General features: G+C 56.5%; 1 protein-coding gene across 1 annotated transcript; it reads right to left on the bottom strand.

The window, feature by feature from the left end:
* Nucleotides 1-1,067: 1,067 nt before the first annotated feature.
* Nucleotides 1,068-12,103, bottom strand: SAPCD2 (suppressor APC domain containing 2). The gene is made up of 6 exons (XM_061353012.1): nucleotides 11,671-12,103; nucleotides 6,696-6,829; nucleotides 2,901-3,047; nucleotides 2,651-2,752; nucleotides 2,004-2,117; nucleotides 1,068-1,614 (listed from the first exon to the last, which is right to left on the bottom strand). The coding sequence occupies exons 1-6, from the start codon at nucleotides 12,062-12,064 to the stop codon at nucleotides 1,486-1,488; spliced, it is 1,020 nt and encodes a 339-aa protein (XP_061208996.1). The 5' UTR covers nucleotides 12,065-12,103; the 3' UTR covers nucleotides 1,068-1,485.
* Nucleotides 12,104-13,025: the final 922 nt, after the last annotated feature.

The raw sequence follows: 13,025 nt of genomic DNA, 5'->3' as shown, positions 1-13,025 counted from the left end.
ACCCTGGCACTCTGCTGATCCCTACTCTAGCACAGAGCAGCAGGCACAAGGGTAGAGCAGGAATCCATGCCTTCAAGTCAACATCAACCTCAAAGAGAGGAGCTGAATGGGACAGACAGCACTGGACAGACAAAAAGCACAAAGAAGAAAGGAACTGGTCTGCACGGTGCTCAGGGCAGGGCAGGTCCAGCACCTTCTGCCCAGCTCAGTGCATTGTGCTCCAGCATTGTGTCAGGAGAGTCTGAGCAGGAAACAATCTTGTAGAGAAAGGTCCTGATCTGGGAGCTACAAAGGGCCAGATTTCTGCTACAAGGATCTCCTATGAAAGTACCATAAATATCAAGTACCAAGCCACAGCGGAAGACATCATTCAGCTCAAGCATCATCACTGAGCTGGGTGTGAAGAAGAGGTATCCTGAAATGCACCAGTCTAACAGGACCCATGCTTAGACCACCCCCACCCTCCCAGGAGACCTGGAGGAAGGTGCAGTTCCTACTCAGGATGTTGCCCCAGGAATCCAGCATCCACCACCAGGACAGGCAAAGCTGCCATTTCTCCACTTGGAGATATGCAAAGGAAAGAGCCCATCAAACCCCACTCCATCGTTCAGTTAATTACAAAACCCTATCCTGAAGCCTCCTCAGAAGTCAGGCTTGTGTTAGCATCCTCCTGCTGCAGGACATCCCCTTTCCTTTGAAAGTCATCATGGAAAAATAAAGTCTGGCAGTCATAAGAATCCATTTGCCAGGTCAAGGCAGATCAAAGGACGTGGAAGTGTCTGCCTCAATCTGCAAAGAGCCTGGAACAGCAGCTCAGATGTACGGGCTACCTCGTTTGAGTCTATGGCTCGTGAGCTACAGGAGCCTGCACACATGTAAACAGCGACTATGGCATCACTACTGCAATTGGAAAGAGGGATTGCACCAGAGGAGCACCAGCTCAGGCACTGCTCTGGCCCAGAACAGTGTCACTGTCAGGCACAACTCAGGCAGCAGAGGGGCCAGGTATGCCCCATTGGATTTGCAATCTTGTCTTCTAACAGCAGGACAAGCAGGGGTCAGGCCACGCTTGCCTGGAGGTGCCAGCAGGAGTGTTGAAGATACATGTCCTTTGTAGGACAGCAGCCAAAATCCAGCCCAAGTGAGGCCAAGGGCACAGCAGCTCCCCCTACACGGGCAGTGGCTGTTTCCTCCAGCACATCAGGGACCTGGGGTTGGGGCACGGTCTCTGCAGTCCCCATAGAGACAGGAAAGGAGCAGCTTGAGAGCAGCACAGCTGAAAAGCCCCGCGGCAAAGCAGTGCAGGGATGCTCCCAGGTGAGGCCAAGGAAGTTCCAAAGGGTTCCTGGATTCCTCCTGCAAAGATGCCACCAGCAGTTCCAGACCTCAGGATAAAACACCTAGAGCAACGGATGTGGTGAGTTTGGGCAGAAGTCTCATGAGAGCCCCAGGAAAGCTTGAGGCCAGGGAGGTGGGAGCTGGGTGCTAGATGAAGGTGGAGTCCAGCTGGCTTGTCTCATGGTTATTGCGGGCCCGAGCCTCAAAGAGCTGCTTGATCAGGGCAGATTTCTCCTGCTCCAACTGGGTGATGCGCTCGCTCTTGTCAGTCACCTCCTGCGTGGGACAGAGGAAAACGCTGCTCAGGAGGAGAGCACCACCATCGGCTGTGCTGCAGGTGCTGGGATGGGAACCCCAGCAGTGAGCATGGCCCCGACTTCCCCAGCAGCCCTGCTCACAGACAATGGCTGCAGCATCTGCGCTCTCTGTGGCCTCCATTTATTCCATTCCTGCCCATGGACCGTCACCCAGCAAACAGCTGGACACAGCTGCATGACAGAGGGTCTCCATGTGCAACCCACATGCCCTTCTCTGAGATGGCCAAGGTGGGCCAAGCTGAAGGAGCACTTTCCACTGCCTTGTATTCCTTCTGTCACTCCATCTCATTCCCCCCTCCTCTCCCAGCCCCCCCTCCATGGAATCTCCTTCCCTTTCTCATCCCTCACCTTGGTGAGAAGCCGGTTTTGCTCCTTCAGCATGTTGATGGCTTGCTGGGAGCCTGCTGAGGCTGGGGACACCAAAGGGACCAGCCTGCTCAGAGCTGAGGAGGGGTTTGCTGGCTGCAGAAAAGATGAAGGGAAGGGATGAGACACCGAGTCTCCTTCCCGGGGGCCCACCCCAGCCCTTCTCCAAAGCCAGAATCTGTTTCTGTGGCACACAGGGAACTGAGAGAAGCCCAGCACAGAACTAAGATCCCAGCACAGGATGTCAGGCAGGCAGGAACACATGGGAAGTGTTTCTGCCAGGAGCCCAGTGGGACAGCCAGCTCAGCAGGATTGTTTCCTTATTGACTTAATGTCCGCACCTTCTTTTGGATTTGCTTTAGCCCCCCATATACCTTGAGCATCCTCAGCCCAGCTGGGGCCTGGCTGTGCTGTTCTCTGGGCCATCCCCATCCCTCCCTTGCCCACAGAGCCAAGTCACCTCCCCAGAGCCCAGGAGGCAGCCCCGATGTCAGCCCAGCCACCACAGCAGGGGAGGACAAGGATACTGGGAGGACAACGACAAAAGGGACACGAGCTCAGGACCCATCACACAGGACGGGCCCCAGGCTCACACAGCCAACCACAAGGTGCTGATGTGGTGCTCTCACCTTGCCAGCAGTGGACAGGAGGTCACCCAGGCAGCGGTTTACTTCCTGCAGCTTGGGGACCAGGCGCCCCAAGTGGCTTTGGCTGCCCTCAGGAGGAAAGTCCTGGGAGATGGGGAGGAAGAAGAGGCTGGGGGTTACTATGGAGCTGGCTCCAGGTCCAGCCAAGTCCCAGCCCACTTCTCCAAACCCACAGAGCAGCCCCAAACCCTCCCAAGCAAGTGAGTGCCTCAAGAACAAGTCCCCTACTCACCACACTGGTTTTGTTCTTCCCCAGAAGCCTCTGGCGTTCCTGCATGAACTGGATGTGCTGGTGGTACCACTCCCAGGCACACTCGACCAGCTCCAGACCCTGCAGCAGGAAATCCTTCTCCTGTTCCAGCTCCTTCATGTGCTTCAGCTGCATGACAGAGGATGCAGATGTGGCACCCTGTTCCCACCAAGCCCCAGGAGCTAGTTTCTTCATAAGGCACAGAGGGATGAGGATACAGTCTCAGCTCCTTTCCCCATGAAAGACTATAGAGGAGTGGGCTGATGGCTGCTACCCAGTGCTGCTTCAGAAGAAGAGTTCTCTGGTTTGGAAGAACAACTGAGGCAGGTGAAGAACAATCAGGCCATCTCTACCCTCTTGCTCCCCACTGACGAAGCAGGTTTCTCCACCTCATATTTATCCAGTGACACAAGAGCAGGGCCTACAGCCACTTCCCAACAGTGAACCTCAGCCAGCAGCACAAACACACCTGGCTTTGGGTGAGCAGTAAAGAGCCAAGCTAGATGTGCAGACTGGAAGCTACACTCTACCCCGCAGGTACCTCTGAGCAGAGCACAGCATGCCTTTCTGCCGAGCATCTCTGCTGGTCTTTCAGGTTCAAGCACAAGCATCACCTGGAGAGGGATGCGGGGACTTTCATACACCCAGAGAGCTGCTGCTTGGTGTCTGGGGCTCCTGTCCACAGACAAGCCCCTGGGACATGCAGAGCAGGCGCAGCCTGCAGCCAAGGCTGCTGTAGGACAGGCAGCCCAGCTCCTCCACCAAGAGCTGGGGTCTGTGCCACAGGGGGCGCAGGGACCCTGCTCCACTGCCACTTTGTTCTGCTGCCCCTCAGCACTGTGCTGCCACCGGCAACTGTATAGGTGGTGGGACAAGAAGGGACATCCTGGGAAACAGAGTGCAGGAACCCTTTCATCAGCCATCACCCAGTGAGCCCAGGGCTCCTGCTCCCCTTCCCCTGAGCAATGCTGCCCCACTGGCCCCTGCCCCGATGTCTCCATGCCAAGAGCATGGGGAGCTGTCTGCCTTGCTGCCTCTGCTGCATCCTCTGCCACAACACAGCCTGGCTTCCACTGCCCATAGCACAGACTGGGCTCCAGGAGAACCTCCTCCAGGCACCAGTGGGGCTTCGATCACCCAGAAGCTGCTGGATGCTCAGGAACCTCTCTTGCTGCTTTGGACAGCATCTTGAGAGGGATGATTCAGCTCAGAAGTGGCCCCGAACAGATCATAGAAACATAGAATGGTGAAGAGCTGGACGGGACCTTAAAGCCCATCCAGTTCCAATCCCCTACCAGGGGCAGGGACCCCTTCCACTGGAGCAGCTTGCTCCAAGCCCCTGTGTCCAACCTGCCCTTGAGCACTGCCAGGGATGGGGCAGCCACAGCTTCTCTGGGCACCCTGTGCCAGCGCCTCAGCACCCTCACAGGGAAGAGCTTCTGCCTAAGAGCTCAGCTCAGTCTCCCCTCAGGCAGGTTCAAGCCATTCCCCTTGGCCTGTCCCTACAGGCCCTTGTAAAAGATTCCTACCCTGGAGACATGTGAGACCACACCAAGACCTTCCTCAGGCCACTAGCACTTCCCAACCCCAGTGCCAGCCCTGAAGCCCCTCAAGTGCCCCACACCAGCCTCCCCCCACCTGGATGGACAGACTGACCAAAGGGGACATATCCAGAGGAGGAAGCACAGAGCCTTGGTGCTATGCAGGCTGTTGCTGAGGGGCATGAAGAAGGCGCTGTATGTGGCAAGGACTCTCAACCAGCTTGGGCTGCAAGCAGCCACCCCCAGGCCTGCTCCAGTCCCACCAGGCTTGCTGGCCAGCTTGGAGACTGAAGGAAGAGGCAGCATCCCATAGAGCAATGAAACATCACCAGGGACAGAGGGCATCTCTCTAAGGATGGGAAGCTCTGGGGCAGTGGCAGCTTCTGGGGCAGGAGGAATACAAAGCGCTGCACTTGGCTGCTGCTGCCCAGGGTAAGAGGGGAGGGGACAGTGCTGTATTCTGGGCTGCAGACAAATGAAAGCGCTCAGCCTCATGCAGAACATCTCATCCAGCCACCCCTGTGGCCATGGCGAAATGAGGCCGATCAATGATGGACTGGCTGAGAACAGCAGCTAAGCAGACACCAGCAGTGGTGGTGCAAAGGGTCCTGGGCTACAGTGCAGCCCCACACCTCTGCTGCTGCTGCTTGGGATGAACCAACCCTGGTGCACCTAAGAGTGCTGGATGGATACCGGTATTCCCAACCCCCATTAGGCACTAGACAGATCAGCCTAATCACAGCTGAGAGCCTTGTGTCTTCTGGGGCCCATCATCCTCCAGCATCGGGAAGAAAGGCAGAGGGACTCCTTCCTACTGCTTCCCCAACAGCCTGGGGAAACAGGCAAGCCAGAGCTCATGGCAGTGGTGGGCTCCTGCCTGGAGCTGTACTCACAGGGAAAAGAGGGACCTTCCACTATCCAAAACAGCAACTTCCAGCCATCAAAACCCAGAGAACCAAAGAGTCCCATCCCAGATACACACACACCTACTTAACTCCTTGCCAGGGCCTCTCATTAGAGACCTCCTCAGCCCAAGAGCACCCCAACCCTTTGCATGGCTGCAGGCCCAACAAACCATGAGTGTGCACAAGCCCTTTCTCCTCAGGCCAGGCTCCACAGCACGTTATGTCCCCCAAGGCCAGGCCAGGCTGTAATCAATGCTGCCCAAGCCAGTGGTCAGCCCCACTGGGCTCAGGGTGACAGCAGGGTGCAAGGAGTGGAAGCGCAGAGGTGAGAGCAGCAGCTCTGACACCAGCCAGAGCTCATGCCCCCAGTCACGCACTCATCCTGCAGGCTGGGCCCTGGCTCTCATCTCAGGGAAAATCAGCTTGAGCTTGTGGACAACATGCCCAGGCAGCTCTTCCATCCCGTTTCAGAGCACTGCAGATCCCTTCATCCAGGGATTCTGATCCAAGCCTCTCCACACACGCATGGAGAGGAAGGCAGATCCCTCCATCCTGGGCTGCCCAGCTAAACTCAGTGCTGATTGTTCTGCATTACTGGCAAACAACCTCTCAGGAGCCATGAGAATCTGCATGCTTGAGCTCCAACCTTCAGAGCACAAGCGGTGGGAGACCCAGCCCAGCACCACCACTTCCCAGCACAGAGCATACTGACCTTCACTGAGTACTTGAGGGGCCCAGAGATCCACCTGCTCCTACACCTACATGTTTGCTTTTCCCTTCCCAGGATTTTGCCCACTGATAGGCACCTCTGCAGTCAAATGCTGGCTCCATGGACTGACCTCACTCCAGAGAAAGTAGGGGAACACATGCCTCTGCTCTGTCTGGCATGATTCAGGATGGAAAGCACCTCAGAAGTAACAGCAGGACCTCCATGTACATCAACAGAGCTTTGTATGCAGAGTATCAGGATCTGCCCAACACCCATGCAGGATTGGGCAGTGGGGAGCCACAGCCCAGAGCTGGTGTCAGTGGTGAGGGACCCCGTGACCCCCCTTTCCACAGGGACCAGGACTTCCCCAAGGTCTGTGAGGGTGCTGAGGCGCTGGCACAGGGTGCCCAGAGAAGCTGTGGCTGCCCCATCCCTGGCAGTGCTCAAGGCCAGGTTGGACACAGGGGCTTGGAGCAAGCTGCTCCAGTGGAAGGGGTCCCTGCCTGTGGCAGGGGTTGGAGCTGGATGAGCTTTAAGGTCCCTTCAACCTGAACCAGTCTGGGATTCTATGATATGACCAAGGTCCCCTTCACTGGAGCCCGTGGCAGGACTGTCTCCTTACCATGCTGAAGTCCACACCGTTGGTGATGGTGTGTCTCCGATGTTCTGCACGTCCTCTCTGATGCCTCCGAGCATCCCCAGCCCCTGGATGGCCACTGTCTCCCTGGGACTGCCCAGCAGCTTTAGCATCACCACCTGTAACAAAGGAAAGCATAAGGCCACCAGCTGCTATCTGCAGCATGGTCTTGCAGACATGACAGGGAGCAGCTGAGCAAAGCACCAGACCAGGTGCCTGCTTGCAGGCAGAGCAGGCTTCAGCAGCAACTTATTTGGCAGTGCCAGGCTGGCAACACACCTTGGTCATCTGCAGAAAGCAGACAGCTTCCAGGCAGTGCTCAGTCCCAGCACAGGCAACTAAACCAATAGTGACACAGGCTACCCTTGTCCTGTCTTCATGAGACCCCTGGATCCCATTCAGTGGCACAGGCTCTGCCCAGAGCCTGACTCCTGAAGGCATCTCCTGCTTGGTGATGGGCTTGGCCATGCAGACGTTCTCTCCCCAAACCCTGTGCCTGTGGCCTAACCATGAGTAGATCAGGCTGTAGGTTTTCCAAAATGTTATTCAAATCCCAGCATCCCACCCTGCAAGAGACTGATCTCTTACAAACATGACACTGGTGCAAATCCAGGCATGACCTTTCTGCAGGTTTTCATACTAGCACTTTTCAGGCTAGATCAGCCACCTCCTGCCCATGTTGCCTGTTTGCCCAAGCAGGTATTGTCTGGGCACCTGCAGCAGAGTCAGTACAAGCCCCACATCACGCACCCTGGAGAACTCACCAGGAACAAAGCCCTGCAGCATGGCCAAGGCCAGCTCAGAGCCTGGTTCTGGCCAAGCACCGCCCCAAACTGCAGCACCAGGGCAGCCACAGAGCAGCCAGCACCATCTCGACATGCCTGGGCAGCGAGTGCTCCACCTCCCTTTGTGCCAGCTCCAGGCAGACCCTGTCCTGTATCCAGCCCTTGCTGCTGCAGACACCTCTCCTTGAGAGTCTCTTTCCCAGCCTGGCCATGGCACAAGATCAGCAGGGAGGCAGAGACAGCCAGGGAGCACACCTCCTCCTCAGGCCTGCTGCCCACCTATCTCCCTGACACCCTTACCCATCGCCACATCTTCGCCCCCATGCAGGCTCCCAGGCACCAGCACCACCAGGCACAGGTCCAGTGTGTTCTCTGCTGCATGAGCACAGAAGCTGCCAGGACAGGGCAAGTAGCATTCTCTGGCTATAGCACCCCCAGCCCACAGCTCCACAGGGCTCCTCAGCCAAGCACATGGACACAATGAAAGAGGGGTACAGAGCAGGAAAGCACAGCATTGGGAGCAGGAGCCACTCTCCTTCACTTTGAAGGCAATGAGGTCTAGGAGAGCTGCACCATACTGGGGCTGCCTGTACTGCCAGTGTCAGCAAGAGGAGTTGGACCCCAGCTTGGGGGGCAACAGGCCATGATACACAAGCGCCCTGCTCAGCCTGTCGTGTTGTGTCACTGAGGAAAGAAGCTACTGTGGCATGGGAAAAATCCTCCTCTGGTTCACCATGGCATCCTGCTTCTCCTACCAGCAACAGCATCATCATAGACAGGTCTCCAGCATGTCAATAAACAAAGTCTTCACTGTCACCCATTCATCTGTTTTGTTTTGTTTCATACCCCCGTATCTACCTAGCAAGACCAGTGCAAATACACACATGCTCTCCTAGCAGACCTGTAGCACATCCAGTTTGGGAAGCTGAGGAACAGCCCCAAAACTAGAGCTAGGTTCAACAGGCAGAATCCCAAAGCAAAGCTAGGAACACCTTTGGGAAACATGTTAAGTAGGTTTTCATGGCTGTTAATTGGAAGCAGCAGGTTGAGCTGAGCTGAACCTGCAATAAGAAGGTGCTCCCTGGTCAAACAACTGAGCTCTGTGTACCGGAGCTGACAACGTAGTGGCTAAACCAGGACCCCTGATAATGAACTGAGATAGTTTCATCTTTGGCAAAGAGCAGTTCCAGCTCACCATGGGTGGATGCGATTCTGTCACAAGATACGGCCTCTGCCACTGCAGGGCACAGGCCCAGCATTCTCCAGCCAAAGCAAGTGCCCAGGACTGAGCAGACACCTCATGGTCATTTACACATTACACACCTCTCCTTGGCAATAGACAGTAACTGCTCCCTACAAAACATCCCCTCCTGCCTGCAGGGGCCAAAGACACTCCAGGCAGCTGACAGAGCCAGCCCACCCCAGCAGTGAGGGCCAGTGCTGTGTAGGGAGGAGGCAGCAGCACCCAGGCCACCACAGACATCCTGGGAAGGCACATCCTAATCTGTATCTGAACTTCCTCAGGTCTCAGCTCACAATGGAACAACAACAGTAAAGACCCCAACACCAAGACACTAAGATGCTGCTGTGACAGGCCACCAGTAGCAGGGAAGCCATCACAGTGACTTTCATGCCAAGCAACTTCTCCAGCATCAGCCTCACCATCCTGGCAGATGCTGTTGGCTCCCCAGAGACCATGGCTGGTGGCCAGCAGTGGTTCATGGGCTGCCCCAGCACTGCTGGGCTGATGACAGCCCCAACCTCTGTCATCTTGCTGTGGGTCCATCCAAATCACCTCTGATGCAGGCAGATGTCCCTGGACCAAAAGACAGAGCTGGGGTGGCATCCTGTGAGCACTTCCTTCCCCCAAAATGCAGACTGGGAGACTTCCTTCAGACTGTGTAGTTGATGAGCACTGATCCACCATCTCGCTGCCCTTGGTTTGGTTCTTACAGAAACTACCTCAGGCAGCTGAAGGCTCAGAGCAGCCTCAACCCCAAATGATATAACCTCAGTGGAGACTGGTATTTCGGGATCCACAGGCAGCTCTCAGCACATTTCTCCTCAGCAAGAGCTGTGTCCTGCCACAGCAGCACTCAGCCTTGCAGCCTGGTGAGGAGAATATCTACCCATTCATCCACACCTTGGGAAACCCTCGACAGTAGGAGGGAGCACTGGGCAGCTGTGCAGGATCCGGAGCTAAAAGAAACAGAATCACTGAGTTATGACGTTTGCTAAGCTGCTGAATCAAAGTGAGATTCCAGCCTTTTGCCAGACTAGGGCCCTGTGCTGCAGGAAGCTGGCAGCAAAGGCTGTGGCACAAACCCTATCTGCAGGCTCCAGACATCAGTATAACATAAGCTTATAGTGGGAAGATCCTCAGCAACCATGAAGCTGCTGTAATCACCTGCTCATTCCTTTCCAGGGCAGAGCTTTCCATTTGCTTTTTATTTACCTTGCAGGATTTTTGTTCAGGTTTTTCCAGATTTACTCTGTTGACAACAGGAGAACCAGCCTGCTTAATAATATTGCCCTAGACGAAGCTCCAGTGATTAGTCTGGGGGCAAAATGGAAAGCAGAGAACCGCAGCCAAGTTAAAAGTTTCTTCTCCACCCAACAGAAGAAAGGACTGGGAGGGAGCAGGTGAGAAGCAAAGGCAAATCAGCCTAACTTTCCCAAGGTTGAGGCAGTCATTGCGCTCCAGTGTTGAAATAACAAACACCAGGTCCTCACACAGACCTTCATGTCTGTAGATCTCAAAGCACTTCACAGATCATGGGCCTGTAGGGACAGGCCAAGGGGAATGGCTTGAACCTGCCCAAGGGGAGACTGAGCTGAGCTCTTAGGCAGAAGCTCTTCCCTGTGAGGGTGCTGAGGCGCTGGCACAGGGTGCCCAGAGAAGCTGTGGCTGCCCCATCCCTGGCAGTGTTCAAGGCCAGGTTGGACACAGGGGCTTGGAGCAAGCTGCTCCAGTGGAAGGTGTCCCTGCCTGTGGCAGGGGTTGGAACTTCATGAGCTTAAAGGTTCCTTCCAACCCAAACCAGTCTGGGATTCCATGATTCTATCTAGATAAAGAATTATTACCTACATCAGATAAACCCAGAGCCTGGTTTCCTGATTACATCGCCTACTGACTAGCAACAAACCAAGATGCCAGTGAAATCACCTGCCCCTTCCCAGGGTCAGGGTCCCACTGGGGGTGGCAGACCCAGCACAGGGACCCCATGAGCTCACAGGGACCTCAGGTGGCCTCTGCAGAGCCTGGCCACCAGGACACCACTGGGGGACAGCAAAGCACAATAAGGGGAGACTTTACTGTGGCCTTTCCATACTTTAAAGGGGCCTATAATAAAGATGGGGAGAGACCTTTTAGCAGGGCCTGTTGCGACAGGATGAGGGGTGATGGGTTTAAACTAAAATTGGGAGATTCAGGCTGGATGTGAAGACGAAATTCTTTATAAGGAAAGACTGAATGGTGCAACACTGGCACAGGCTGCCCAGAGAGGTGGTGGATGCCCCATCCCTGGAGACATCCCAGGCCAGGCTGGATGTGGTTCTGAGAAACCTGATGTAGTTGAAGATGTCCCTGCTCACTGCAGGGGTGCTGGACTAGAGGACCTTTGAAAGTCCCTTTCAACCCAAACCATTCTGTGATCTCTCTGATGCTGCTTTCCCATTTAGTTGTCACTTAATTATTTGTTCTCAGAATCAGTGCTGCGGTATTATTGAAACAAAAAAGCTGGATCAGGCTTTCCTATCTTTTTGGTCCCAAACACAGATGAAATGGTGAACCCAGTGTTTGAGGGCACGGCACAGCACCCACTCGAGCTCACGGTGCGCCGGGACTGGGGCTCCTGCTGACGCAGGCGACACTCCGAGATGCCCATCGGCAGCACCAAAAGGTCACCAACAGCCACTACGCCAGGGACAACTGCGAACACGTTATGATAAAGCCCTTAAGTCTTCCTGTCACTGCTATAAACAGACAGGCCCGCGTGAGGAGGGCTGCGAAGGGAAGGCAGCAGGAACCCGAGGCAGGCGGAACGGCACCGGAGCCCAGGTCGGAATCACCGGTAACTTCTGAGGAGTTCGGCACCCGGCCCGCGGGTAAGAGGTGATGCTCAGGCTCCGCAGGAGCCTCAGTGTCACAGCCGCCTCCCCCGGTCCCCACTCACCTCGGCCGCGGTGCTGGCCGGGCTCCCGCTGCCCGTTGCTCTTCCGGCGCCGCTCCTCGGCACAGCGTGGGCTCGGCGGCTTCTCCTCGCTCCGCCGGCCGCCGCCATCCGCCGGGGGGTCAGTCCCGGGCAGGGAAGCGCGCAGCCCCAGGACGAACCTCTCGAAAGTGAGGTACCCGCTGGCCGGTGCCGCCCGCCGCAGCCCCTCCATCACCCCGGCGGGCAGCTCCCGGGCTTCCGCTCCCCGCCAGCGGGACTCGATCTCCCGCAGGTGCACGTAGCCGCGCCGCCGGTCATCCAGGATGTCGAAGAGGGTGCGCAGGCTCTGCAAGAACGCCCGGGGAAGACCCTCGGTGCCGGCGGGGAGCGGCCGGTCTCCGCGCTCCAGGGCCATCGCCACCGCCGCCGCGGCTCCCGAGCGTTACTCGCCTCTCCGGCCCCCGCGCTCCTATTGGTTGGTGGCGTTAGGTCCCGCGCTCTCATTGGCTGGTGGCGGCCGGTCGTGCTGGCCATTGGCTGAGAGGGAGGACGAAGGTTTTGAGTTCCGCGCGGTGCCCGCTCCACGCTCCATCGGGGAGGATCTAAGCTGGGGAGGCCCCGCTCCCCCATCCCGGTGCCGGCTCCGGGACCCGCCAGGACCAACCCCTGCCTGGCCCTCAGCCCCGATCAAGCCCCCTTTCCCCGCCCGGCAGAACCGCACCGCTGCTCCCGTTGACCGGCAGAACTGCGGGTACCACTGCCCGCGCCCGACTGCAGCGAGTGCTTCTGCTGCCGGTGGCAATAAATAGAATCACAGAATCAACGAGGTTGGAAAAACCTTTGAGATCATCCAGTCCAATCATTCCCCAGCACTGCCAAGGCCACCACTAACCCATGGCACTGAGGCCTCATTTCCACGCTGTGTGAACACTTGCAGGGACGGTGCCTGCAGCCCTGCCCTGGGCAGCCTGTTCCAATGCCTGAGCACCCTCTGGGGCAGGAATTGTTCGTCAGCTCCATCTAAACCTGCCCTGGTGCAGCTTGAGGCCATTTCCTCTTGTCCCATCCCTTGTTCCTTGCTAGTAGAGACCACACCCCTCCTGGCTCCATCCTCCTTTCACATAGTTGTAGGGAGTGATAAGGTCCCTCCTGAGCTTTCTGGGGTTTTGCACCTCAAAGACACTGTAACCTTGCCGAAAGGAAAGCAGTTCTCTTCTTAAGCAGAGATACCTGAATACCTTACATAGAATCACAGAATCTCAGACTGATCTGGGTTGAAGGCACCTTAAACTCCTCCAGCTCCAACCCCTGCCACGGGCAGGGACCCCTTCCACTGGAGCAGCTTGCTCCAAGCCCCTGTGTCCAACCTGGCCTTG

This window comes from Neopsephotus bourkii, unplaced genomic scaffold, assembly GCF_033783945.1.
Source record: "Neopsephotus bourkii isolate Nb327-2 ecotype Australia unplaced genomic scaffold, CSIRO-AGI_Nbou_v1 NB_659, whole genome shotgun sequence".
Taxonomy (NCBI): domain Eukaryota; kingdom Metazoa; phylum Chordata; class Aves; order Psittaciformes; family Psittacidae; genus Neopsephotus; species Neopsephotus bourkii.
Note: the sequence above shows the minus strand (reverse complement) of the source record. Positions and strands in the feature narration are given on the sequence as shown.

What these genes read in the sequence shown, in the direction of transcription:
- SAPCD2 (XM_061353012.1), bottom strand. Translation starts at nt 12,064, where the DNA reads ATGGCCCTGGAGCGCGGAGACCGGCCGCTCCCCGCCGGCACCGAGGGT. An exon ending in ACGGTGTGGACTTCAGCATG is followed by an intron (nt 3,048 to 6,695) that starts GTAAGGAGACAG and finishes TCTGTCATGCAG; the next exon opens with CTGAAGCACATGAAGGAGCT. An exon ending in TCCTGTCCACTGCTGGCAAG is followed by an intron (nt 2,118 to 2,650) that starts GTGAGAGCACCA and finishes TCTTTTCTGCAG; the next exon opens with CCAGCAAACCCCTCCTCAGC.